Here is a 25,977-nt window from a genome sequence, read left to right as displayed (position 1 = left end):
GCGGGTCTCGAACCCGCGGGCTCAGGCAATCCACTCACCTCGGTCTCCCAAAGCGTGGGATTACAGGCTGAGCCACTGAGCCCGGCTGATCCTCTAACTCTTCTAATAATCTGCAATCTGCTAAACAGTTGGCCAGCCCCTCTGTTCCTGTGACCCAAGGTAGCACTGTTAGTGGTGGCTGGAGATCTTCCTGGGAGCAGAGAACCAGGTGGCCAGCTGCACAGTTGTGCCACACTCCTCCCCAGGCCGAGGCTGTGAGTGTTATACTGGATACCCACTTGCAGGGCCACTGCCCTCCCAAGTGATCATCCACCCATGAACTACCACCACATCACCCACTAACTTCCCCCATAACCTACTCTGTCTCTGGTAAGTACACAGGAATGGTGAGACCCCAAGGAACAGTGGAATTCCTGGAATCCTAACCCTTGACACAAACCACACCCAAAAGGTAGAAAGAATGCAGCCTGCTGAAGCCCTCCTTGGGACAAGGGAGGCATAGGTGTGGCACCAGCTGTCAAAGGAGGCAGTATCAAAGCCCAAGAATGAACTTAGAGAGAAGGGCTCATATCTCACACCCCACCCCACTCCTCAGTGCACAGTTATGAATACAGTGGCAGCTTTTCCCATTGGAGCCCAGGAAGCCGCACATAAAGAATCCAGTTATCATGTTACCCCAGTGGCCCCACTCCCTCCAAACACAAGTGTTTGTGGGAGTGGGCATTTTTTATCCTTTTTTTTTTGTTGCCCATGCCCCTGCTTAGGGTCAGCATGCATGAAGAATAGAGAGCCTACCCACTAGCTCTTATTCTTTTTTTATTATTATTAAACATTTTTTATTTTAAAATTGTGGGGTACAGTTAAAGGTTAGGTATACAAATATGCATCGTTCAGGCATCCTTGTTGATAAGGGGTGTCCCTCCATCCCCAGACAGGTATTGACTACCGTTAATCCCACCTCCCTTCCCCTCCGTGCCCCCCATAGTTTCCCACCACTGTCAATCCTTTTCTTATAGTATTACGATAGATGTTCAAGGTCCACTTATGAGTGAGAACATGTGATACTCAGATCTGTTTCTGTGAGAGATCACTCAGTATTATAAACTTGTAAACTAGTGCAATCTCTGTGGAAAGCAGTGTGGCAATTCCTAAAAGCTCTAAATATTGACCTCCCATATGATCTCGCAATCCCCCTGCTGGGAATATACCCTGAAGAACTCAAATCACTCTATAAAAAAGATACCTGCACACGTATGTTTATTGCAGCATTGTTCACAATAGCAAGAACCTGGAACCAAGCATGCTGTCCATCAAAAGAGGACTGGATTAAAAAAATGTGGTACATATACATGAAGGAATACTATGCAGCCATAAAAAAGAACAAAATCATGAATTTCGCAGCAACCTAGCTCTTATTCTTAAGAGACATCTACTGGACTGCAGCCTGAATTACCTCACCAAACAAAAATACATCCTTACAACAAAGCATCATCTGAGACAGTCACCACACGAACCTGCCTGCAACTAAGAAACCCAAAAAGAGCAGTGGCCCTCTGAAAACATCCAGAAATGAAGCCAATCAACCATATACAGCATATACCACAGTCATCCCCACAAGGGAAAAAAGAAGAAAAATAAAAAGCCCCATCGCAATTATAGCAAATTCAAAAAGAGAAGTGTCAGCTCCAACAGACAAGAAAGAACCAGCACAAGAACTCTGGCAATATGAAAAGCCAGCATGTTCCATCACCTCCAAAGGATTGCACCAGTTCCTATAAATGGATCCTAGCCAGAATGAAATGTCTAAAATGACAGATACAGTATTCAGAATATGGATGGCAAAGAAATTCAACAAGATCCAAGAAAAAGTGGGAATCCAAAATAAAGAAACCAGTAAAATGATCTATGACTTGAGGGATGACATAGCCATACTAGGAAGGAACCAAATTGAACATCTGGAATTGAAGAAATCACTTCAGGAATTTCAAATGATAATTTTAAGCCTTAATAACAGACTAGACCAAGCAAAAGAAAGAATTTCAGAGCTTGAAGATCAAACCTTCAATCAACCCAGTCAAACAAAAATGAAGAAAAAAGCATTTGAAAAATGAACAAAGCCTTCAAGAAACATGGGATTATGTAAAGAGATCAAACCTACAACTTACTGGCATTCCTGAGAGAGAAGAAGAGAGTGGAAACATCTTGGAAAATGCATTTGAGAACATAATTCAGGAAACCTTCCTCAATTTTGCTAGAGAGGTTGTTAAGAGATACAAGACATTCAGAGAACTCCTGTAAGATACGATGTAAGATGACCATCCCCAAAGCACATAGCCATCAACTTAAAGGCAAGTAGAGAGAAGGACCATATCACCTACAAAGGAAGACCCATCAGACTAACAGTGGGCCTCTCAGCAGAAACCTTACAAGCCAGAAAAGAGTGGGAGCCCACTTGTAGCATTCTTAAAGAAAATAAATGCCAGCCAGTCAAAAATTTCTTACTCTACCAAACTAAGCCTCATAAATGAAGGACAATTAAAGTCTTAGGAAACCAGACAAGCAACCACTAAGGGAATTCATCACCAGCAGGCTTGCCCTACGAGAGGTGCCTAAGGGAATTCTAAACATGGAAATGAAAGATCAATACTTCCTAACACAAAAGCATACACAAGCATATAACCTGTAAAGCAACCATACAACTGAGGCTATAAAGCAGCTAGCTAACAATACTACCACAGGAACAAAGCCTCACATATCAATATTAACCTTGAATGTCAACAGCCTCAATGTCCCACTTAAAAGTCACAGAGTAGCAAATTGGATTAAAAAAAACCAAGACCCATCTTTCTGCTATCTTTAGGAGATCTATCTCACATCTAATGACACCCATAGGCTCAAGGTGAAGGGATAGAAAACGATCTACCACACAAATGAAAAACAAACAACAACAACAAAACCCAGGGGTCCCTACTGTATCAGATACAACAGACTTTAAACCAACAACAGTAAAAAAAGGACAATGAATAGCATGACATGGTGATGAAGGGTTTAATCCAACAAGACTTCAAAATCTTAAATATATATGCACCCAACATCAGAGCATCCAGATTTATAAAGCAATTACCACTAGACCTAAGAGAAGACTTGGACAGGAACCAACTGTGCTGCCCACTGAAACTGGACTAGATTTTCTAAAAAGTGGTACATATACACAATGGAATATTACGCAGCTACAAAGAAGGACAAACTCACAGACTTCTCAGCAACTTGAATGGATTTAGAGTCTATAATACTCAGTGATCTATCACAGAAACAAAGAACTGAGTACCACATATTCTCACTCATAAGCAGACCCTGAACATTTACCATAATATATAAAAAAGAAATTGGCAGTAGCAGGACACTGCCAGGGGAGGGAGGGGAGGCACATAACCTCAATAAGGGTACCAGAACTCAAACCAGGTGAAGTGGGGACCAAAGGGAGGCCCAAACTTTACCTGTACGATGACTACTTGTATACCTAATCCTGTATTGTATCCCACATCATTCAAATTAAAAAATAAAAGACTTAGATACACAATAACAGTGGGAGACTTCAACCACTGACAGCATTAGACAGATCATTGAGGCAGAAAACTAACACAGAAATTCTGGACTTAAATTCGACATTTGACTCATTGGACATAATAGAAATCTACAGAATACTTCACCCAACAACCACAGAATATACATTCTTCTCATCTGCACATGGAACATATTCTAAGACCGATCACATGCTTGGTCATACAGCAAGTATCAATACATTCTAAAAAATCAAAATCATAACAACCATCTTCTCAGACCACAGCAGAATAAAAATGGAAATCAATGCCAACAGGAACTCTAAATCCACACAAATACATGGAAGCTAAACAACTTGCTCCTAGATGACTTTTGGGGAAACAACAAAATCAAGACAGAAAAAAGAATTATTTTAAACAATAAAAAAGGAGATATACCAAGACTTCTGGGATGCTACAAAAATCAGCATTAAGAGGAAAGTTTATAGCACTAAATGCCCACATCAAGAAGATAGAAATATATCAAATAAACAACTAATGCCATACCTAAAGGAACTAGAAATCCCGAGAACTAAACCCAAAGCTAGCAGAAGAAAAGAAACAATAATCAGAACAGAACTAAATGAAATTGAGACCAAAAAACCCATAACAAGAATCAACAAAACAAAAAAATTGATTATTTGAAAGGATAAACAAGATTGATAGACAGCTGGTCAGATTAACAAAAAAGAAGAGAGAAGATCCAAATAAGCACAATCAGAATCAGCAAGGGTGACATCACCAATGTTACAGAAATACAAAAGATTCTCAGAGACTACTATGAACATATCCATGCATGCAAACTAGAAAACCAAGAGGAAGTGGATACATTCCTGGAAACACATAACCTCTCAAGATTGATACAAGAAGAAATTGAAACCCTGAACAGACCAAAAATGAGTTACAAAATTGAAAAACCTACAACCAAAAAGATCCCTAGACCAGACAAATTCACAGCCTAATTCTACCACATACATGGAAGAACTGGTATCAATCCTGCTGAAACTATTCCAAAAGACTGAGGAGGGATTCCTCTCTAACTCATTCTATAAAACAAATATCATTCTGATACCAAAATCTGGCAAAGACACAACAAAAAAAAAAAAAAAAAACTAAAGATGAAATTCCTAATAAACATAGATGCAAAAAACTTCAACAAAATACTAGCAAACTGCATCTAGCAGCACATCAAAAAGATCACACACCATTATCAAATAGCCTTTATTTTTGTGATGCAAAGTTGGTTCAACAGATGCAAATCAATAAACATGATCCACTACATAAACAGAATTAAAGACAACAACCATATGATCATTTCAACAGATGTAAAAAAAAAGTGCTTGATAAAATCCAACATCCCTTCAGGATAAAAACCCTCAGACACCTAGGCATTGAAGAAACATTCCTCAAAATAATAAGAGCCATCTATGACAAACCCATAGCCAACATCATACTGAATGGACAAAAATTGGAAACATTTCCCCTAAGAACTAGAATAAGACAAGGATTTTCAGTCTCACTACTATTTAACATAGTACTAGAAGTCCTAGCCAGAGCAATCACACAAGAGAAAGACATTAAAGGCATACAAATAGGAAAACAGAAAGTCAAATTATCTTTCTTTGTAGATGATATGATTCTATATCTAGAAAACCCTGAAGAGTCTACCCAAAGACTCCTAGATCTGATAAACGACTTCAATAAAATTTCAGGATACAAGGCCGACATTAAAATATCAGTAGCATTTCTACACATCAATACCCATGAATATATCTAACTAAGGAAATGAAAGATCTCTACAATGAGAACTACAAATCATCAATGATACTAATGAAGAAACATTCATGATCATGGATTGGAATAATCAGTATCATTAACATGTCCATACTGTCCAAAGTAATCTACAGATTCAACATAATCCCTGTTAAATTACCAGTGTCGTTTTTCACAGAATTAGAAAAAAACATTCTAGAATTCATATAAAACCAAAAAAGAGCCTGAATAGAAAAACCAATCTTAAGAAGAAAAAAAAAAAATCAGAGCCATTATATTACTTCACTTCAAACTTTACTGCAAGACTACAGTAACCAGACAGCATGGTACTGTACAAAAACAGACACATAGACCAGTGGAACAGAACAGAGATCCCAGGAGTAAAGCCACTCACCTACAACCCCAATTGACTTTTAACAATGTCAACAAAGACAAAAAACAGGGAAAGGACACACTTCATTAAAGGGTGATGGGAACATCGGCTAACAATCTGCAGAAGAATGAAACTAGATCCCTACCTCTCACCATATACAAAAATTAACTCAAGATGGATTAAAGACTTAAATGTAAAACCTCAAAGTATAAAAATCCTAGGAGTTCACTCTTCTGAACATTGGCCTAGGCAATGCATTTATGACTAAGTCTTCAAAAGCAAATGCAGCAAAATCAAAAATTGACCAGTGGGACCTAATTAAACTAAAGAACTTCTGCACAGGGAAAGAAACTACCAACTAAGTAAATAAACAACATGCAGAATAGGAGAAAATATGTGCAAACTATGCACCTGACAAATGACTACTATCCAGGATCTATAAGGAACTTAAATTAACAAAGGAAACATAATAACTCCATTAAAAAGTGGGCAAAGGACATGAACAGACACTTCTCAAAAGACATACAAGTGGCAAATAAACATATGAAAAAATGCTCAAAATCACTAGTCAACAGAGAAATGCAAATCAAAACCACAATGAGATACCATCTCACACCAGTCAGAATGGCTATTATTAAAAAGTCAAACAATCAAACAAACAAACAAACCAACAAACAGATGTTGGTGAGGCTGCAGGGGAAAGGGAACGCTCATACACTGTTGGTGGGAATGTAAACTTCTTCAGCTCCTGTGGAAAGCAGTTTGGAGACTTCACAAAGAACTAAAAATAGTATTATCACTTGATCCAGCAATTCCACTACTGTGTATACATCCAAAGGAATAGAAATTGTTCTACCAAAGAGACACTGCACTCATATGTTTTTCGTAGCACTATTTACAATAACAAAGACACTGAATCAACCTAGGTGTCCATCAATGGTGGATTGGATAAAGAAAATGTGGTACACAAACACACCATGGAATACTGTGCAGCCATAAAAAAAAAAAAACCAACAAAATCATGTCCTTTACAGTAACATGGATGCAGTTGAAGGCCATTATTTTAAGTGAATTAACATAAGAACAAAAAAATCAAATACCATATGTTTTCACTTATAAGCAAGAGCTAAACACTGGGTATACACAGACATTAAGATGAAAACAACAGACACTGGGAACTCCAAAATAAGGGAGGCAGAGAGAAGGCAAGGGCTGAAAAACTACCCATTGGGTACCATGCTCACCATTTGGGTGACAGGTTAGACAGAAGTTAAAACCTCATCATCACATAATATATCCATGTAACAAACCTGCATATATATCTCCTGATAAAAAACAAAAAATAAAAATCAATAAAAATTTACAAAATCAATATATAAAACAAATATTCACAGCAAACTGGAAACTACCCAAATGTTCTTCAAGGGGTGAATGATTAAACAGACTCTGGTATATCTCTACCATGGAATTCTACACAGCAGTAAAAAAGGAACATTCTTCATACATGCAACAACCTGCATGGATCTCCAGGGCATTATGTGGAGTGGGGGGAAAAGCCAATCTCAAAAGATCATATACTGTATTATTTCACTTATATAATATTATTGAAATGGCATTGTCATTTCATTCGCCTTTGCATCTGGTAACCCACACTCTCAGCTCTAGGTAGGACCATATTAATGGCCAAATTTTCAAAAAGGGTTACAAGAAGTGTAAAATGTCAAAAGTCAACTCTCTATTTTCAATGGAAAGTTACTTGGTCCTGTATATGTTAGAGGGGATGGGGAAGAAAAAGACTAATAAAATAGGGTGAAAAATAAACATAATTTAATCAGGTTCTGAGCATCCAGAGTACCTACTGAGTGACCAAATAGGAACAGGAAGTAACCTCAGAGGGTCACTGAATGCAAAGACTCTTAACTGTGTGCAGGGTAAACCTCCTTTCTTGCCTTCATTCTGCTATACAGAAGAAAGACAGTACTACCTTGCATATTAAGTTTAAGACAAGAGACTGTAAATTTTCTTCTTCAGGTATATATTCCCAAGAAGGGATTAGTTTCCTTAATTCAAGCCTTGAGATTCACACCAGGAAGTTACAATTCTAACCATTCCAAAATTTACAATGTAAAAACAGTCTTTAACACAGCAACCCTTCTTACAGGTGGTACAGCACAGTAGTTATGAGTACAGACTCTGTGGCATGACTGCCAGGGTTCAAATCCTAGCTCATCCACTTAATGCTCTGTGACCTTGGACAAATTATTGCTCCATGTCTCAGTTTTCCCAACTCTAAAATGGAGATAAGAGTATTATCTCCTTTATAGGAAGGTTAAAAGAATTATCTGAATATATGCATGGTATCTCCAACAAAGCCTGCAATATAAGTGTTAGTTATTATGCCCCACATAGGTTCTGCAGACCTACCTGGATCTCAGGCTGAGACATGCTAGCCCATAAATGATGCTGGTGGCAGTGGTCAAGACCAGAAATTCCTGCCTATTAACAATACAAAACTCCCAGATGGAGATGATTTTCTCAAATTCTAGTTTTTTCTTCCAACTCCAAGGATGACAAGGAATTCCTTGGTCGTTTTCTCTCCTCCAAGCTACTTACACTCTGCACCTATCTCGTATATTCTACATTCTAGAGAAGGGAATACAAACTAAGAGCCAGCAGAGACATAAAATAAACACTGCCACCTTGTGGCTTTTCAGGGAATTATTCTTCACACCCTTGCAGTACTCTAGCCTTCTCCTGTTCCCAATCACAGCCACCCTCTGCAGACCTGAAACTGTGGCAGATGGCCAGAGCACCTCCAGTGATGCACAGCACAACACTTAGAGCTGAAGGGCCCTTGGGATAATCTGGCAGAGCGTCTTCATTTAACACTGAGGAAAACTGAGACCCAAAGACCTGAGAGAACTTGTCTTAAACCCAAGTCAGAGTTGGGCCATATGTCTCTTGAACCCCGTTCCAGTGATCTTTTTACCATAAGGTGATGGAGCTCACAGACACAATTTGGAACGCAAATGCTCTTTTAAAAAAAAGTCTAACTCAGGTCAGTGCCCCCTCTGTCCTGACACAGTTGCAAAACCACAGGGAGGAGACGTCCATGAGAATGCAACAGCTGAGGGTTACACAGGAAATGTCACATCTTTTGTGCACTCAAGCAAGAAGAGACACAGCATACAGCTTCATCCTAAAACAAAACTCTAATTGACTCTTTTTATTTCTTGCTGGTGAGCTTATTCTTCAAGTTCTGTGCTTTAATTCAAAGGAACATGAAATGCTCAGTGCTGCCAGGGGCTATAGGTCTATTCTCTCTCCTGCAGTTTTAAGACTTTCTGAATTTTTGACCTAATGTCACTGCTCTAGCAAGATCCAGGCATTCCTAATTCCTTGTGTGTTTGTACTGACAAAAATTTTAACGACATTTTTCTTCTGGAGAATCCAATATTCCGAACTTTTACTTACTGATTTTTTAAAAAATTTTAATCTACCTCCCCCAAACAAAACAAAACATTGCAAAAACCTTTCATGAACTAAGCTTTAGCATATCTTGCATGGGCATATTGAGCATTCTCAAGAACAGTGACAACTGACATGTTTGGCCTTGGTTCTGAACCAACCTTATGTTAAGCCATGACAACATGGGTGTCGTGCCTCCACCAATGATCCAGACAGTGAAGAAGACGATGAGGAGCGTGGTGGTGAACATCATCTGGCGAGCATAGGATGCCGTGTCACGGATGGCCAATGCAAATGCCATCGCTCCCCTGAGGCCTGCAGGGACCAAAGAGGAAGATCTACTGGTTATAAAGATAAATGACAATGTTTCATCAAAATCCACTGCTGCCACTTGAGGCTAATAAATTAATCATTCATGCTCCAGGGGTCAAGCTGTTTTACCAGGAAAGAAGAAACATAAAGGCATATGATTTTCCTATATTTGAGGCCGTCTTTTGCAAAATTCCCAAATACAATGAAAAAAATGTTAGAATGCATTGTACAGCATGTTTTAGAATAATAACATTCTTATTAAATGATTCTCCTGCTAGTAACATGAAAAGAAATATAAATGTCATAATAATAAAAGCTAAATCTGTGATCCAAACATAATCCAAGTACTACACAGTCAACATAAACTTTAAAAAATAGGCTAGGTATGAATATGTCAAATTTGCAGAAAAGAATTCAGCATTTCCTTAGCAAAGGGGGAAGCCATGCAGAGAAGCGAAAATATAACCTGATCTACATCAGGGGTTGACAACTCTTTCTATAATGGGCCAGACAGTAAATGTTTAGGCTTTATGGGTTAAGAGGAAAACTCAAGAATATTATGTGGGCACTCATATAAAAGAAAGAAAACAAATTTCCTCAAATTTTTATTAATAAAAATAAATATATATACATACAATTAAGCATACTTTGTTGTGATGCAGGTCTATTAATTTTAAAAGGGTAATTCTTAGGCCGGGCTCGGTGGCTCAGCCTGTAATCCCGTGCCTTTGGGAGGCCGAGGTGAGTGGATTGCCTGAGCCCGCAGGTTCGAGACCCGCCTGGGCAGCGAGACCTCATCTTTACAATAAATCAAAAAATCAGCTGGGCGTGGTAGCACATGCCTGTAATTCCGGCTACTTGGAAGGCTGAGGCAGAAGGATCGCCAGAGCCCAGCAGGTCAAGGCTGCGGTGGCCGGGAGCGGCCACTGCACTCCAGTCTGGGAGACGGAGTGAGACTCCAACTCAAAAAAAAAAAAAAGGGTAATTCTTTTTGGAGGAGATAGTTTGCTTAATTGGGTTTCAAAGTTTAGTGTTCCCTATCATTAAAGAGATTGCAAATATTCATCCATAAAAGGCATTCTTAGCTCACAGGGTATATGGAGACAAGAAGCAGCCAGACTTGGCTCAGGGGTTGTAGTTCGCTAATCCTTATCTATACTAATGAACTTTAAGATTAACACCAACATTTAAATGTCTTAGAGTTTATCTTTCTAAGTGCTTTTGTTCTTTCCCCATACCATGTTTATAATGTGTTTTACGGTAAAGACTGAACCTATAGCCTTTAGTACAAATCTAGTACATAGTTTTATTTACCATGGGCATATGATGTAAGAGAATGAAAAGGCAGACTTACTAACTCTGTTTTTACATTTTGCTCTCTTTCCCAATAATTTCACAATTATTAATATATATAATCTGAGTGCTTCACTACAATTCATTAAAGAAAAGTGTCCCAATAAAAGTTATTAAAAAACCCACAAAGCTACTGTTTTTGATGGATCTGTTCTGGTGAAATATTTACAAGGGGAACTCCCCCAAAACAGATTTACTAACAAAAAATTGTGTATTTCTTCTTACATGTTTAAACTTCAGTCACCTTCAAAGTACTCTCCACTTGATGCAATACACCTATCGAGACACTTTTTCTATCACTCAAAAGTTTTTGAACTCATCAATTTCAATGTCTTTTAGAGCTTCTACCGTTTTTTGGTTCACCTTTTCCACGTAGGCAAAACGTTTCCCTTTGAGGACTTTTTTTGTCCAGGGAAACACAAAAAAAGTTGCTTGGGGCAAGATTGGATAAATGGGAAGGGTGGGGGCATGGGGTCATGACATTTTTGGTCAAAAACTGCTGAACACTCAGCGCGGTATGGGCAGGTGTGTTTACCCATCATGAAATGGGTAAACCTGTTGAAAGAATCTCAAAAAAAAAAAAAGATAAAAAAAAAACCCTGAAGCCAAATGCAGCCTCTCAAAACAATGGTAGCTGGTACACTGATGCCAATGGATTCTTACTAGCACTTACCTAGTAAGGGAGGCCTGTACTACAAGGGGCCCACCCTCTAAAAGATAATTCTGGTTTTGGGGGGGTTCCCCTTGTATACACATCTAGGTCACCATACAGCTAGCCAACTATGTCATCAGTCAGTAATTAAACCACTAAAGGGATGTTGCCCCAAAGAAAAAAAACTTGGGGGTCAGAGAGAGACTATGTATGATGCCTTTTTCTTTATTTTATATATTTTTATGTAATTAATTTTTATTTGTATTTCATTAATTTTTATTTTTCTGTCATTAGGTAAACAACATGAAAGCAAAACCTCAGATATTTCATAGCCTTGAAGAATGAGCTCCTTTTGATAGTCAGATTTCTCCCAGCATAAAACACATTTTATTGGTGATACCATTAAACAGCACTGTGTATTTCTCAGTCTTTTAGCATCAAAGCTGATGAGCATATTTTAAGCTGGCCTAAATGACAGGGTTAGCACCACTCATCTTTCTCTTATTAACTAGCATCTTTCTAATAGATACATAAGAGTTGTCACTGCCTTCCTCACCCAGCTCTGAATGTGTCCCCACTGCTATTGAGTAAAGCCCAAACTCCATTTTTAAAAATTTTGTTCTTAAAGATGTGGGATACAATTCAGGTTAGGTATACAAATGTTCATTATGTAGGTACCCTTGTTGATGAGGTGTTCCCCTCCCTCCCCTGGCAGTTTCCCTCAATTGCCAATCCCACCCTTTTCCTGGCAGTTTCCCACTACTGCCAGTCTCTTTCTTATAGTATTACGATAATTGTTCAAGGTCCACTTATGAGTGAGAACGTATGGTACTCTGTTCTTTGTTTCTGTGACAGATCACTGAGTATAATCGACGCCAAATCCATCCAAGTTGCTGCAAGGTCCATATGTTTCTCCTTTATGGCAGCACAATATTCCATTGTGTACATGTACATTTTTTTAATCCAGTCCAGCTTTGATGGGCAGCATGGTTGGTTCCATGTTTTTGCTATTGTGAATAGAGCTCCAGCAAACATATGTGTGCAGGTATCTTTCTTGTAGAATGATTTGAGTTCCCAATAGGGGAATTGCTTGGACATATGGAAGGTCAATTTCTAGTTCTTTCAGAAATTGCCGCACTGTCTTCCAAAGAGGTTGCACGAGTTTGCATTCCCACCAGCAGTGTAGAAGCGTTCCTTTTTCTCTGCATCCTCACCAGCATCTGTTGTTGTTTGTTTTATTAATGATGGCCATTCTTACTGGGGTTAGGTGGTATCTCAGTTTGGTTTTGATTTGCATTTTTCTGATGATGAGTGAGGCTGAGCACTTTTTCATGTGTCTGTTGGCTGCCTGTATCACTTCTTTTGAGTAGTGTCTATTCATGTCTTCTGTCCACTTTTTATTTTTATTTATTTATTTATTTATTTATTTATTTTGAGTTGGAGTCTCACTATGTCGCCCAGACTGGAGTGCAATGGCCGCTCCCAGCCACTGCAGCCTCAAGCTGCTGGGCTCCGGCGATCCTTCCGCCTCAGCCTTCCGAGTAGCTGGAACTACAGGTGCGCGCTACCATGCCCGGCTAATTTTTGACTTCTTGTAGAAATGAGGTCTCACCAAGTTGGCCAGGCGGGTCTTGAACCCGCAGACTCAGGCAATCCACTCACCTCAGTCTCCCAAAGCGCTGGGATTACAGGCTGAGCCACCGAGCACGGCTTTCTGTCCACTTTTTAATGGAAGCCCAAACTCTTTGGGACAGCAATGGGGCTTCTCTGTAGTCTCTCCACTCTACAGTGGTGGTTCTTAAAGTATGGTCCTCAAACTATCAGCAGCAGCAGCAGCCGCAGCTGAGAACATATTAGAAAAGCAATTTGTGGGGACCACCAGAATTAGACTCTCTGATAGTGGGGCCCAGCAATCTGTTCTTTAACAAGCCCAATAAGTGATTCTGATGCAACTTAAAGTGTAAAAATGAACACTGGGCCCACATGGCAGGACTAAACAATTAGAATATGATTCAGAAATCAGATAGTGAAAGACATACTTGGCAAGGTACAGGAGGGAATCTAAAATATACAGCAAGGTGTACTCCTACGCCCAAAAAGCTAAGGGGCTTATTCTATATTGATGTGAGGAATGGCTTACTTTATGACAACCACATGTGAGATTATTTCCACTGCCACTAGAAAACCCCAGAAGGGTTTTTGTCTTAATTTATTATTTTACTTACACACACACATATACACACACATATAAATGCAAGACAAATTTTTATTTTTTATTTTTTTTTGAGTTGGAGTCTCACTCTGTCGCCCAGACTGGAGTGCAGTGGCCGCTCCCAGCCACCACAGCCTCAACCTGCTGGGCTCTGGCGATCCTTCCGGCTCAGCCTTTCAAGTAGCCGGAATTACAGGCATGTGCTACCACGCCCGGCTGATTTTTTGATTTATTGTAGAAATGAGGTCTCGTTGCCCAGGCGGGTCTCGAACCCGCGGGCTCAGGCAATCCACTCACCTCAGCCTCCCAAAGGCACGGGATTACAGGCTGAGCCACCGAGTCCGGCTGGCAAGACAAATTTAATTCAGGATTAATTGTAACCTCCTGAAGCCAGCTCCTTTGGGGTCAGGGAGAATAAATATATATATATTTTTTAACATCACCATAGTTACATTCATCTTCTACTGGAATGACTAGAGCTCCCAGGCAATGGAATGGCTCCTGGGAGCAAATAGGCTCTCTTGCTTTTCCTCATTGGTCATAAATTAGCATGGTTCCTCCCTAATCCCTACTCAAGCAGGTCCTTAGTAAACAAAGTACTGACAAAAACCCAAGTTACTACCTCACAGCAATCTTAGATAAGAGAGAGCATCCTCTAGGCTTGGACTGAGAACTCATGCCACAGAGGTGCTATTCTGACTAGATTGTATGGAGAGAGTGAGTGTAAGAGACACAATGGCTAACATGAAAACGGGAGCCACTAATCCCCTTCTGCAGGTACAACTTAAGATGTCTACAGATGAAGTCAGTGTAACACGTGCAGGTGGGAGGTGTAGAGGAATGGGATGGGCAGGGAGGGTGTTCCTAGGGCTAGAAGTCTGCATGCTGGTTTTCACTTGTTGGCCTTGCCCCAGGCAGTGACATAGCCTTATGCACAGTCTCTTCATCCCCCAGGAACTGCATGGGCTTGACGGACTTCAAGTTCTTGCTCAATTCATAGACAATGGGAATAACAGCTGGCAGGTTCAACTCCATGACAGCCTCTTCAGAGAGACCTCCAAATGCTTGATAATGCTCTGAAGGCTGTTGCCATGGGCTGTAATCTATACCCGTGTCCCCTTCCTTGGCTTGGAGAACTATTTCTTAATTCTCAAAGGGCAGAGCTCTGGCAATAATGTCCTTCAGATTCTCATAAGAGGGTGGCTGATCTTCAGTGAGGGCTGCATACCTGTGATCCTTACTGATACTGCCATAGGAGGGGTGACCAGGCTCCCTCAGAGGGGGCGGGACATCATAGGAGCACCTCCAGAACTTTTCCTGGGCCTTGCCAGGCTTGGCAGCAGTTTCTGCTTGGCAGCAAGAAGAAACTTCTGCTTTATGGAACACAGGCAGACCCCCATAGTGCTGCTTATTGAGGTGTCAAATGCTCATTATGAACAGCCACATCTGGTCAATGTCATCCAACGGTCCAGATCACTCTCTTCTGTACTGAGGTAAAGCAGATGTCAAACTAATAGCCAGGACGGCACCTGCCTGCTACACTTTGCCACTTTGTGGCCCTCAGGCCTCGGGTCAGCACTGTACCATCCGCTGAAGCAGTTCTTCGTGTTCCAGGTGCCCTCTCCATGCCAGATCAGTACCAGCTTGTGGGCAGCCATGGCAGCATATCAACCTCACCCTTTCTATGTGTCTGACATTTCTACCAGACTGCTGCCCTTCCCTGAACAAGCCACACATGGCAATACTTTTCCGTCTTTCCAACCTGCAGCCTCCTGCAATCCTATGTCTTCCAAGCCCAGTTTGAAGGTTACTCCCCTATTAAAGACATCCCTGTCCGTGTTTTCTTGTCCACATTTCTTCCAAACCTCTTTCATGCAATTCACCATCCTTTCTTGGGAGAAAAATAGCTCTTTGTGCACCTGCCTTCCCCCAGTGGACTGTGAGCTCTGCAAAGGAAGCCGGTCTTTGTACCCTCTACAACCTAGAACTATAGCTTATAAAAAAAAAAAAAAAAAAAGAAAGATGATCAATAACTGTCTAAGTAAAAGGAAATCATTTTGGCAGGCTGTACCTATATCTAAGTTCAGAAGCAAGCTAGTGCAAGACAAAGCTAGTGCTTTACTGAGCAGTGCCTATTGCTTTGACCTTGTGAGGCCCGTAAGAATGACTGCATGACAGTAAAGGCAGTGGCTTCTCACTCTGCTCTCTTGTACATTCCCTCCCTTTTCCACACACAGGACAGAGGTATGTTTAAGGATCACAGTGGCCTTCTGCTCCCAAGGTCTCCCTCTTGGTTGTGCAGAGATGTTCTAAACTTGAGTCTTGTTTATACAAAGCTGACGCTTACCACCCTCACTGCATCAACCACTCACGCCATATCTTTCTTTGTTGTTCTCTGTCCCATCAGTGGCTTCCCAGCTTTACAATGTAAAGAGGGGCATGTCAGGAACAGTGTACGTCAAGCAGGACTATCACAGTTGTTAAATCCTGGCTTTGGGTTCCTCTTGCTTACGTGACTGTATTTTATTTTTTTGCTCCACAGAAATGAGAGCTGGGAGGATGTCACCTAATTAGTTCAATTTCATTATTTTACAAGAGAGGATACTACAGCTGGAGGTGTAGAGTGACTTGGTCCATGTTTTTTCTCATCAAGAGCTATTTTCCTTCTAATTTTAGGTCTGGTACCCTTCTAGAGGCTTAGGGGTTATGAACCTCTACAAGAAAACAATCAAGCACTTTAAATACTTGTATATCTCCAGGACCCTTGGGTGATAGAGATGAAACAGAGATATGGTTATTTTAGGAGAGAATGTTCACATTTGGTAGTATGAATGCAAAATCAATACTAACTCAGTTGAACGTGTACATCTGTCTACTCAGCACTGCAGGGGATACAAATGAACCAGAAACTTGAATGCTTGCCTTTTTATAGGCCTTATCAATTATATTTTAATCATATTACCACTGTCTGCTGAATAAAACTCATTCTTTACACTTATACTTTTTTACCTGAAAACATCATCATGTGTTGGAAATTCCAGCCAATCTTATGTCTTCTGCCCAAGTTGAGGAAGAAGGAGAGTGGGTAGATATGCGCAGCTCTACCCAGGAAGATGGCAACCTGACCACCAGGTGGAGGTTAAGGGCCCAACAGATTTCCAGAACAGCACTTCCACACAACCTCTAAGTAGAGAATTTTAAGAATGCTGTGACACCTCATTACGCTCCAGAGAGCTTCCCAAACATGCCCAGTTGTCTAAGTTTCCCTCTGGACAAGTCTCTCAGCAACAAAATGACATTTATTTAACCAACTTTTCTCAACTCCTGGTTCACAGAGATCATTTCTACCCTGTTAAACACACTGTTGCAACTTCTTGATTTAATTCAACTGGTATTGACCAATTTCCCAATCTAACTAGAAATGAGTCCAGAAATAACCTAAAGTGCCATGACAGGAGTAGAGGAGCTGAGAGAAGAAAAGTGTGTGTTGGGCTCTACTGGAAGAAAAATTACAAGAAGAAAAACTTACTAACCCTGGAGTCAAACTATAAAGAGAAAATCTGCTGGATAAGTACTTGCAAATTTTATTTTAGGGACTCTAATACCAGGAAGATCCTGCAAATAAGAAGTGGGGAAAACTACAAGTATACATAACACTAAAAGACATTCAGCTCACTCTCAAGAATCACCCAGGGGAATTTCTCTACCTAAGTAGCTAAAATGTCTTTTGGAGATGTAAGAAATGGAAAAAGAGTGTGGAAAAGGAACTCTGCTGTGGAAACCAAATAATTCAGGGAAACTGGCCCTTTGTCACTTGCTGAGTTTAAAACAGCATCCAACAGAGAGAGCTGCACACACCCCTTGTCACAGAAGGAAACCCCTGTGGGAGCCAGAGGAATGGGGAGCTTCCGTTTTGGCAAGGCACCAGCTGCAGGAGCTGCAGCTGTGTCAGACAGAAGCCAGGACGGAACTATCTTCTCTGCCTCCTGCAGGGTAAAGCATTGCCTGTTTTTCTTCTTTTCTTTCTATTTGTTTTGTTTTGAACAGAAAGAACCAGGTAGTGCTTATAAAGCACATTCTATCCCAGAAGCAAAGCAAAGGTTCTTAAGTGGTAAGCAGTCTTTAGGATCCACAGAGGACCTGGCTCACCCTCCACCAGACCCTCATCTGTAAACAAGGGCTGTGCTCTCAGTATCTCTCACAGGGAGCCATGCCAGTAATACAAATCAAAGCAACATGCAAGATCTTTCTTTCTTTCTTTCTTTCTTTTTTTGAGTTGGGGTCTTACTCTGTCACCCAGGCTGGAGTGCAGTGGCACAATCATGGCTCACTGCAGTCTTGACCTCCTAGGCTCAGGTGATCCTTCCACCTCAGCCTCCCAAGTTAGCTGGGACTACAGGCCTGCCCCTGCTAATTTTTTGTATTGATTTCTTGTAGAGACAAGGTCACACTATGTTGCGCAGGCTGGTCTTAAATTCCTGGGCTCAAGCAATCCTTCCACCTCGACCTCCCAAAGTGCTGCAATTAAAGGCATGAGCCACTATGCTAACTTGAGAGCTTTCTTAAGGAAGAACAAAAACAGCAATCCCACAGATTTTTAGGTATTAGTCTGTTGAGCATGTAAATCCAAGAAATGGGCCACCAGTTTAAGTATATGATACTCTAACTAGAAGGACTCCTGCACTGCATTAGGCCACTATCACTGTCTAGCATCTTAGTGTCAGTCATTTCTACACAATAAATGAAAAGCACAGAAGAGAAAAACACTCCATTTTTGCCAGTATTCCAGGACTAAGGATACTCATGCAGCCTCAGAAAAGGCAAGAATGAATATCTAGCAATAGAAGACCTCTGCTCAGTATCCTGACATCAAGCCCCATTTTATTCACTTTAATGAAAACAATACAGGCTGGACGCTGTGGCTTATACCTGTAATCCCACCACTTTAGGAGGATGAGGCAGGAGTATTGCTTGAGCCCAGGAGTTCCAGACCAGCTTGGGCAACATAGCAAGACCTCATCTCTACAAAAAAAAGAAATAAAACAAAACAAAGCAACCCAGTAGTATCTGAAGCCAAGTCAGAGAAACCCTCAGCTGTTGATCCAGTGCTAGGCACTCACATCTCTCCTCACTTGAGAGAAGCCAACACCCCAAATTGTCTGTCTTCCAGAAAATACACTCACAATGGGCCTACATCAAGTAACCAAGTATTTTTCCATTTGATCTTTTCTTCCCCTCATTTTAATTTTTCCTTTTATTTTGGGGGCAGGAGGAGTCTTTTCTACGGTCATCTGTAGCAGCAGGGCAGAAGGGGGTGCAGTTGAAAGTAAGAGCAGCAGAAACTTCAGGCTGTCCCAATCAAAGAATCTCCTGGATTGGAATTCATGTGGCAATGAAATATCAAAAATAATTCTGGGAATTGACATGGTTGTTGACTGTTAGATTTACCAAGAAGGGCACTTTACAACAAAAACTATTACTTGCCAAGCACTAGTTTAATAGAAAGACCATTTTATATAACAAAATGCAGAAAGGACACTCTTAGAATAAATGCAACCCTTTAAGTCAAATACATTTAGCTTTATGAAACACCACATGCCTTCTTTTTCTCTTTATAAAAACACCATAAACTAACACTGACCCAGTCACCCACCCAAAATAGAAATATAATTATTATTATTATTATTATTATTATAGCTTCCCCAGCAGTGGTTGCCTCTGCATGTAGAAACTGGTAGAACACGAAAAGGATACAAAAGCGCCAATGATGAAAATGGGGCTGAAAACATGCTTCTGGAAGGTAAACAGCGCCAGGCCCATGTAGGAGAAGATGAAGTTCTCTGCCAGGAAATGTAACACCTCAAAGAGCTGCATGGAGAAGAGAAAAGGAGGCTGTAAACTATGCAGTTCCTCTTTCCCTATATCAACAGGCAACTCATAAGTACCAACACTCTCTCTCACCTGCTTGGTTCGACTTCTTGATTCCACCGATAGATTGTTGTAAGTGTAATGAGCTTGTGTGATTCCACAGAAAAGAACAGCTACAACACCTGCCAGGAGATTTTTAAAAAATCAATGGGGAAAAAAAAGATGCAGGAAAAAAAACCCTGCTGAAAAAAAAAGTTAAGGTAGGAAAGCCCAGCATATCCAACTTCCTGAATATTTTTCAGTTTCCTATTTCCCCCAACTTCCCCCTTGCTCCAGTTGTAAGGGCACCACCTCCCAAACTCTTACTACCATCTGTAGTTCATTCTCTCAAAGAAATTGTGAGTGCCCATCATACATATTTGTCACATTCCTCTCTGTTTTTAGAATGAATTAATTTAATTTTAAACCAATGCTTTATATTTTTGCATGGTCTGCAGCTACAAACAAAACAGATTGAGAATACTTTTCCATATATCCAAGCCCTGATGACCTAGATTTCTGGTTAATGGTAACCATTTTGATGTGCAAGACAGTTGACATATAGGACTCTGTCTATATGTTTACAGAAAACTGGTAAGTTTTAAGAAAGTGGTGCATTTTGTGATGCTGCATATAAACATAAGTTGCTGTATTTTGAAAAGGTGATAAAAGAACATCCTAAGTACCTGGATTATGCATAGCAACTGTACTTGGGCTTTCTAATGGAAAAAAATCAGTGATTTTTTTTTTAATGTGAGGAACTAAAACCACATGCTTAACTACACTAATATTATATAAAACTGGTACCATAAAACCATGGTGTTGAAAAACAATGATTAAATAGCCCAGAGACAAGACAATGAAAAACTAGGTTCACACTCATCTGAATAGATGCAAAATTACCTTTAAAAAGACACATATTTTGCTTGCTCTTGTTACTGTTTATAAAATAACATAAAGCCAGGCTCGGTGGCTCAGCCTGTAATCCCGCGCCTTTGGGAGGCTGAGGTGAGTGGATTGCTGAGCCCGCGGGTTCGAGACCCGCCTGGGCAGCGAGACCTCATCTCTACAATAAATCAAAAAATCAGCTGGGCATGGTAGCGCGCGCCTGTAATTTCGGCTACTTGGAAGGCTGAGGCGGAAGGATCGCCAGAGCCCAACAGGTCGAGGCTGCGGTGGCCGGGAGCAGCCACTGCACTCCAGTCTGGGCGACAGAGTGAGACTCCAACTCAAAAAAAAAAATAAATAACATAGTCAAGGGGAGGCAGCAAATAAGGTTTTAACATATTCAGTGACCTTTGTAGCTATACATCTACTTATATAGGGAGTATCCAAAAAATCAGAATTTATTTATAAAAGTTATTTATAAAATCGTGTGGTTATTCTTACATGTTTAAACTTCAGTTGCCTTCAAAGTACTCTTCGTTTGATGAAACACACCTATCAAGATGCTTTTTCCACTACTCAAACCAGTTTTTGAACTTGTCAATTTTTATGCCTTTTAGTGCTTCTGCCATTTTTTTTTCACCTCTTCCACATGGGCAAAAGTTTTCTTTTTGAGGACTTTTTTCGTCCAGAGAAACAAACAAACCAAAAAAAGTCACTCACAGTGAGATTAGGTGAATAGGGAGGGTGGGCCATGGAGCTCATGCCGTTTTCAGTCAAAAACTGAACACTCAGCACAGTGTGGGCAGGTGCGCTTGTAAATCACCCATCATGAAATGGGCAAACATGTTGAAAGACTTTCCAAAAAAATTTCACTGAAGCCAAACACAGCCTCTCACAACAATGCTAGCTGGCACACTGATACCAATGGGTTCCCAGAATACTTACCTAGCAGGAGAAGTCTGTACTACAAGGGGCCTGCCCTCCAAAAGATAATTCCAGTTTTTACGTCCCCCTCATATTAGCCTGAGTACTCAAAAACATAACTGAATTTGTAATGATAAACTTTATCTTTAAAAAATCTGTAGCTTTTGGAAATTAAATGATCCATTAAGACAGAACACTAGTCTTGCTCGGCAATCCTCCACACAGACAATCACTGACCAGTGACTGACCTCTATGCAGCTGCTATCTAAGAATTCTTCCCTTCCTTCAAGCTCCTGCCATCCCCACTACAGTGAGGGGAAGGGTGGCCCAAGAATAGAGAAAACCCACCTGTGAATCCGCAGGCTTCTGCTAAGAGAAACGTGCTCCAGGACATGAGAAAGAAGAGTGCCGTTTCCAGCAGGGGGAAGCAGTGCAGCTTGGTAAACTTGGTCACGTCAGCATCCTGTCAAGGATAGCATCTCCGGGCATGTGTATAGGGCCACCAAGAACTACACTCTATTAGTCTAGGATCCCTCCCTAAGGGCTAGCCTTTCCCTTTAATTCTTCTTCTGAGGCCCTAAAACTGGTAGAGATTTTTTAAAATAATAAAAATCAAGCTTTCCAGTAGAACACAGGTTCCCAGAAGCTGGGGAGGAGAGGGGAATGGGGAGATATTGTTTAATGGGCACAGAGCTTCTGTTTGGAATGATGATGAAAAAAATCTGGAAATAGGGAGGTTGGTACATGACACTGTAAATGTACTTAGTGCCCTCTGAATTATGTACTTAAAAATGGTAAAATGGCAAATTTTTAAAGATATATTTACCACAATTTAAAAAAATGAATAATGTAATATACCAAGAACCACTGACTTGCACACTTTAGAAAGGTGACTTGCATGGTATGTGAATTGTATCTCAATAAAGCTGTTTTTTTAATTTAAAAAATTCAGCTTTCTAAAGAAACTAGCAACTGGTTTTTTTATCCTCCTTGCAATGCATCTCCTGAGAGATGTAATCATGGCCTCAGGTTTGCTTGGTGGGTTAGTTCTGGCAGGGCTGTGAAGATGAGGCCCATGAGACTCTGATCCCTGTGCACCACTGAGGCATGAGTTCACAGCAAGTGCTTAATGAAGGTATGGGAAGGAAAGAAAGAAATGTACAATTCCCAGGGCAGCTACAAGGTGCTAGTGTCACCTTTTGGGACCAGAGCTCCTTCTCCTACCACTGCCATTCAATGTGGAGCCAGTATAGAACCATCTCATGATTGGTTTCACTGCGCAGTATAAGTCCCCAGGGCATCAAAAGGGCCTCTGTGAAGAAAGCAATAGCAATCTAAATCTGTGCTATCTGACACAGTAGCCATATGTGGCTTATGAATACTTACAATGTGGCTAGTCCAAATTAGGATTTGCTATGAGAGCAAGACACACACCGTATTTTAAAGGTTTGGCACAAAAAGTGAATGTAAAAAATCTCAATAATAATTTTTATAATAATATTGATTTATGTTAGAATGACGTGGCTTGGATTACATTTGTAATGCCCATCAAAAAGGATATAATGAAGGACTCACCACACCCATGGAGGGGTTGCCCACTCTTTCCATACTCTGCTCTTATGTTTGCTTGAATGTTGTACCATTCTTCACTTATAGAAGGCTACCATGCAGTAGTTACTACTGATGGCCCCAGCTAGCTATGGCCACATAACGCAATATGGTCCTGAACAGCAGTTGGTAGCAGCTAGCTTGGATGAAAGTATTTCCCAGCCTATGGTGCCTGATTCCTAGCCTCCTCCTGGTTCCTCAGCCCTTTTTACCCCCTAAAACTGGTGCTTCAACTGGTTCATAAGAAAGGGAGAGGAAAAGCAAAGGTGATGACAGAGCGAAGTCTAGGATTGCACTCACAAACGTTCCCTCAGACTCTTGGCCAGGGGCAGCGCAACTGTCATGCTTCACCAAAGGGACCCATTTCAGGAGGCTCCACACCCTAGTGGAACAATCAACTTAAGATTCTAATCTGAAAGGAAGAACTGCGAACTTCCTTTTTGTTTTTGTTTTTTTTGTTTTGTTTTGCTTTGTTTTGAGTCAGAGTCTCACTATGGCACCCAGGCTGGAGTGCAGTGGCACAATCATAGCTCTTCACAGCCTTGACCTCCTGGCCTTAGGCCATCCTTCTGCCTCAGCCTCCTGAGTAGCTGGGACTACAGGCACAAGCCACCACCCCTGGCTAATTTTTTTGTAGAGAGAGTCTCACTATGTTGCCTAGGTTGATCTCAAACTCCTGGGCTCAAGCGATCCTATCACCTTGGCTTCCCAAAGTGCTAGGATTACAGGTGTGAGCCACTGTGCCCAGCCAGAATTTTCTTTTTGAAAGTGTAATATCACACATGGATACCCAGGCAGGGGTGGAAACTACTAAAAGGATATTAGAGCAGTCACAACACCAGTCACGGCTCCCATGGTAAAAGAGCCACTAAATATACCTAGAAAAATGCCAACTGACTTAAAAAAGGCAGCAGCATCAAAGGCATGGGTGTTCAGTCCCGCTGGCTGGTAGGCAACAATAGACCTAAAGTTTAAAAAGAAGAAAGAGTTTAGAAAGACCACACTGGTTTTATACCATGTATCTAAAAATATTGACAAACATAGGTATCTGTACTTCACCAAGCATTGTCCAAGGTAAATTCATTTAATTTTATCTGCAGCCACCATGTTATGCTGGTGTTAGGATTCTGGTCGTTGCTGAGCAGACAAAGCAACACAACTTTACCAACAGAGCTGATAAATCTCATTTAGAAAAATGCCCAATGCAGCATTTAACGCTTTTAAGATAGGCCTCTGAATTTAACCCAAACATGCAGGAACCCAGGATCTCTCTTTCCCAGCAGAAAACATTGCTACTTACGAAGACAATACAATAGCAACGGCATCATTTAGGACGCTCTCTCCAAACAGAAGTGCATAAAGATCCACGTCTGCATGCAATTCATTAAATATTGCCAGCACAGTCACTGAAAAGTGGGCCAAAAGCACAGAAATTAGGTTTTTTTTTTCTGACCTTGAACCATTGATTACAGATTTATGGGTGAGAATGGGTGGTTCAGGAGACAGCAGGGGAATGAAAGAAGGATTGTCTATCTATGGCAGAAATGAAAACGGCAACCTTCCTCGTCTGAATGAGGTTTGAGATGATGCTTGAGTCTAATGACACTGCACCAAAACACTGAGCCTTCCACTGTGATCCCATCACACTTTGAAAATACCTGTTACAGCTGGGCTCGGTGGCTCAGCCTGTAATCCCGCGCCTTTGGGAGGCTGAAGTGAGTGGATTGCCTGAGCCCGCGGGTTCAAGACCCGCCTGGGCAGCGAGACCGCATCTCTACAATAAATCAAAAAATCAGTCGGGCGTGGTAGCACATGCCTGTAATTCCGGCTACTCGGAAGGCTGAGGCGGAAGGATCGCCGGAGCCCAGCAGGTCGAGGCTGCAGTGGCAGGGAGCGGCCACTGCACTCCAGTCTGGGCGACAGAGCGAGACCCCAACTCAAAAAAAAAAAGAAAATACCTGTTACAGAACTTTAAAAAAATAATCACAACGAATGCAATTTGGTTCCATCAGTGGGTTGAAATCTCTCTGAAGGCACAAACCCTATTTTACTAACCACTGTGCTCCCAGAACCCAGCATAGAGTCAGGGCACAGAGAAGACTTTAAGAAAGGTTTGTGAAATAAACACGTTCATTTATGACAGCTATACTAGTTTTCACATTTCTTAGGTATTTAAAAATCAGATCAGTTCTCAAACTTTTTGCTTCAGTACTTTTTTACATTCTTAAAATTACTGAGGCCCCCAAAGAGCCTTAGAGTTTTGTGAACTATAGCTATAGATATTTACTATATTGAATAAAACAGAAAAAATAAATATTTATTCATTTAAAAATCAATAATAACCCATCAAATGTTAACATGACATTTTTTTCTTTTTTAGAGACAGGGTCCACTCTGTGGGCCAGGCTGGAATACAGTGGTGCCATCACTGCAGCCTCAAATATAGCTCACTGCAGCCTCAAATTCCTGGACTCAAGCGATCCTCCTGCTTCAGTATCTCAAGTAGCTGGGACTATAGGTGCATGCCACCATGCCCAGCTAATTTTAAAATTTTATATAAAGATGAGGTCTCACTATGATGCCCAGGTTGGTCTTGAACTCTGGCCTCAAGCAATCTTCCCATCAAAGCCTCCCAAAGTGCTGGGATTACAGGCATGAGCCAACATGACATACTTATAACAAAAGGTAATTATATTTTCTACCAAAACAAAAAAAGTGAATGAAAAGAAAGCCATTGTTTTTGTTTTGTTTTGTTTTGTTTTTGAGTTGGAGTCTCACTCTGTTGCCCAGACTGGAGTGCAGTGGCCACTCCCAGCCACCGCAGCCTGGACCTGCTGGGCTCCGGCGATCCTTCCGCCTCAGCCTTCCAAGTAGCCGGAATTACAGGCATGCACTACCACACCCGGCT

General features: G+C 41.0%; 1 protein-coding gene and 1 pseudogene across 4 annotated transcripts in view; both read right to left on the bottom strand.

Moving 5' to 3' along the window:
- Positions 1–25,977, bottom strand: part of SLC9A7 (solute carrier family 9 member A7) — a 160,282-nt gene that overhangs the window by 41,899 nt on the left and 92,406 nt on the right. For 3 of the 4 annotated variants that reach the window (XM_008060088.2, XM_021713380.1, XM_021713381.1), the window contains exons 6-12: positions 24,370–24,475; positions 23,892–24,033; positions 21,810–21,915; positions 19,704–19,792; positions 19,497–19,610; positions 16,752–16,863; positions 9,375–9,528 (exon numbers count right to left, since the gene is read on the bottom strand). In XM_008060088.2, coding sequence (XP_008058279.1) covers positions 9,375–9,528; positions 16,752–16,863; positions 19,497–19,610; positions 19,704–19,792; positions 21,810–21,915; positions 23,892–24,033; positions 24,370–24,475 — 823 coding nt within the window. Of the gene's footprint in view, positions 1–9,374; positions 9,529–16,751; positions 16,864–19,496; positions 19,611–19,703; positions 19,793–21,809; positions 21,925–23,891; positions 24,034–24,369; positions 24,476–25,977 lie in introns of all 4 variants that reach the window. The other variant, XM_008060089.2, reaches the window with a different exon arrangement.
- LOC103262473 lies at positions 14,613–15,400 on the bottom strand (annotated as a pseudogene).

Source organism: Carlito syrichta, unplaced genomic scaffold (genome assembly GCF_000164805.1).
Source record: "Carlito syrichta isolate Samal-C Ts95f unplaced genomic scaffold, Tarsius_syrichta-2.0.1 Scaffold304513, whole genome shotgun sequence".
Lineage (NCBI taxonomy): Eukaryota > Metazoa > Chordata > Mammalia > Primates > Tarsiidae > Carlito > Carlito syrichta.
Note: the sequence above shows the minus strand (reverse complement) of the source record. Positions and strands in the feature narration are given on the sequence as shown.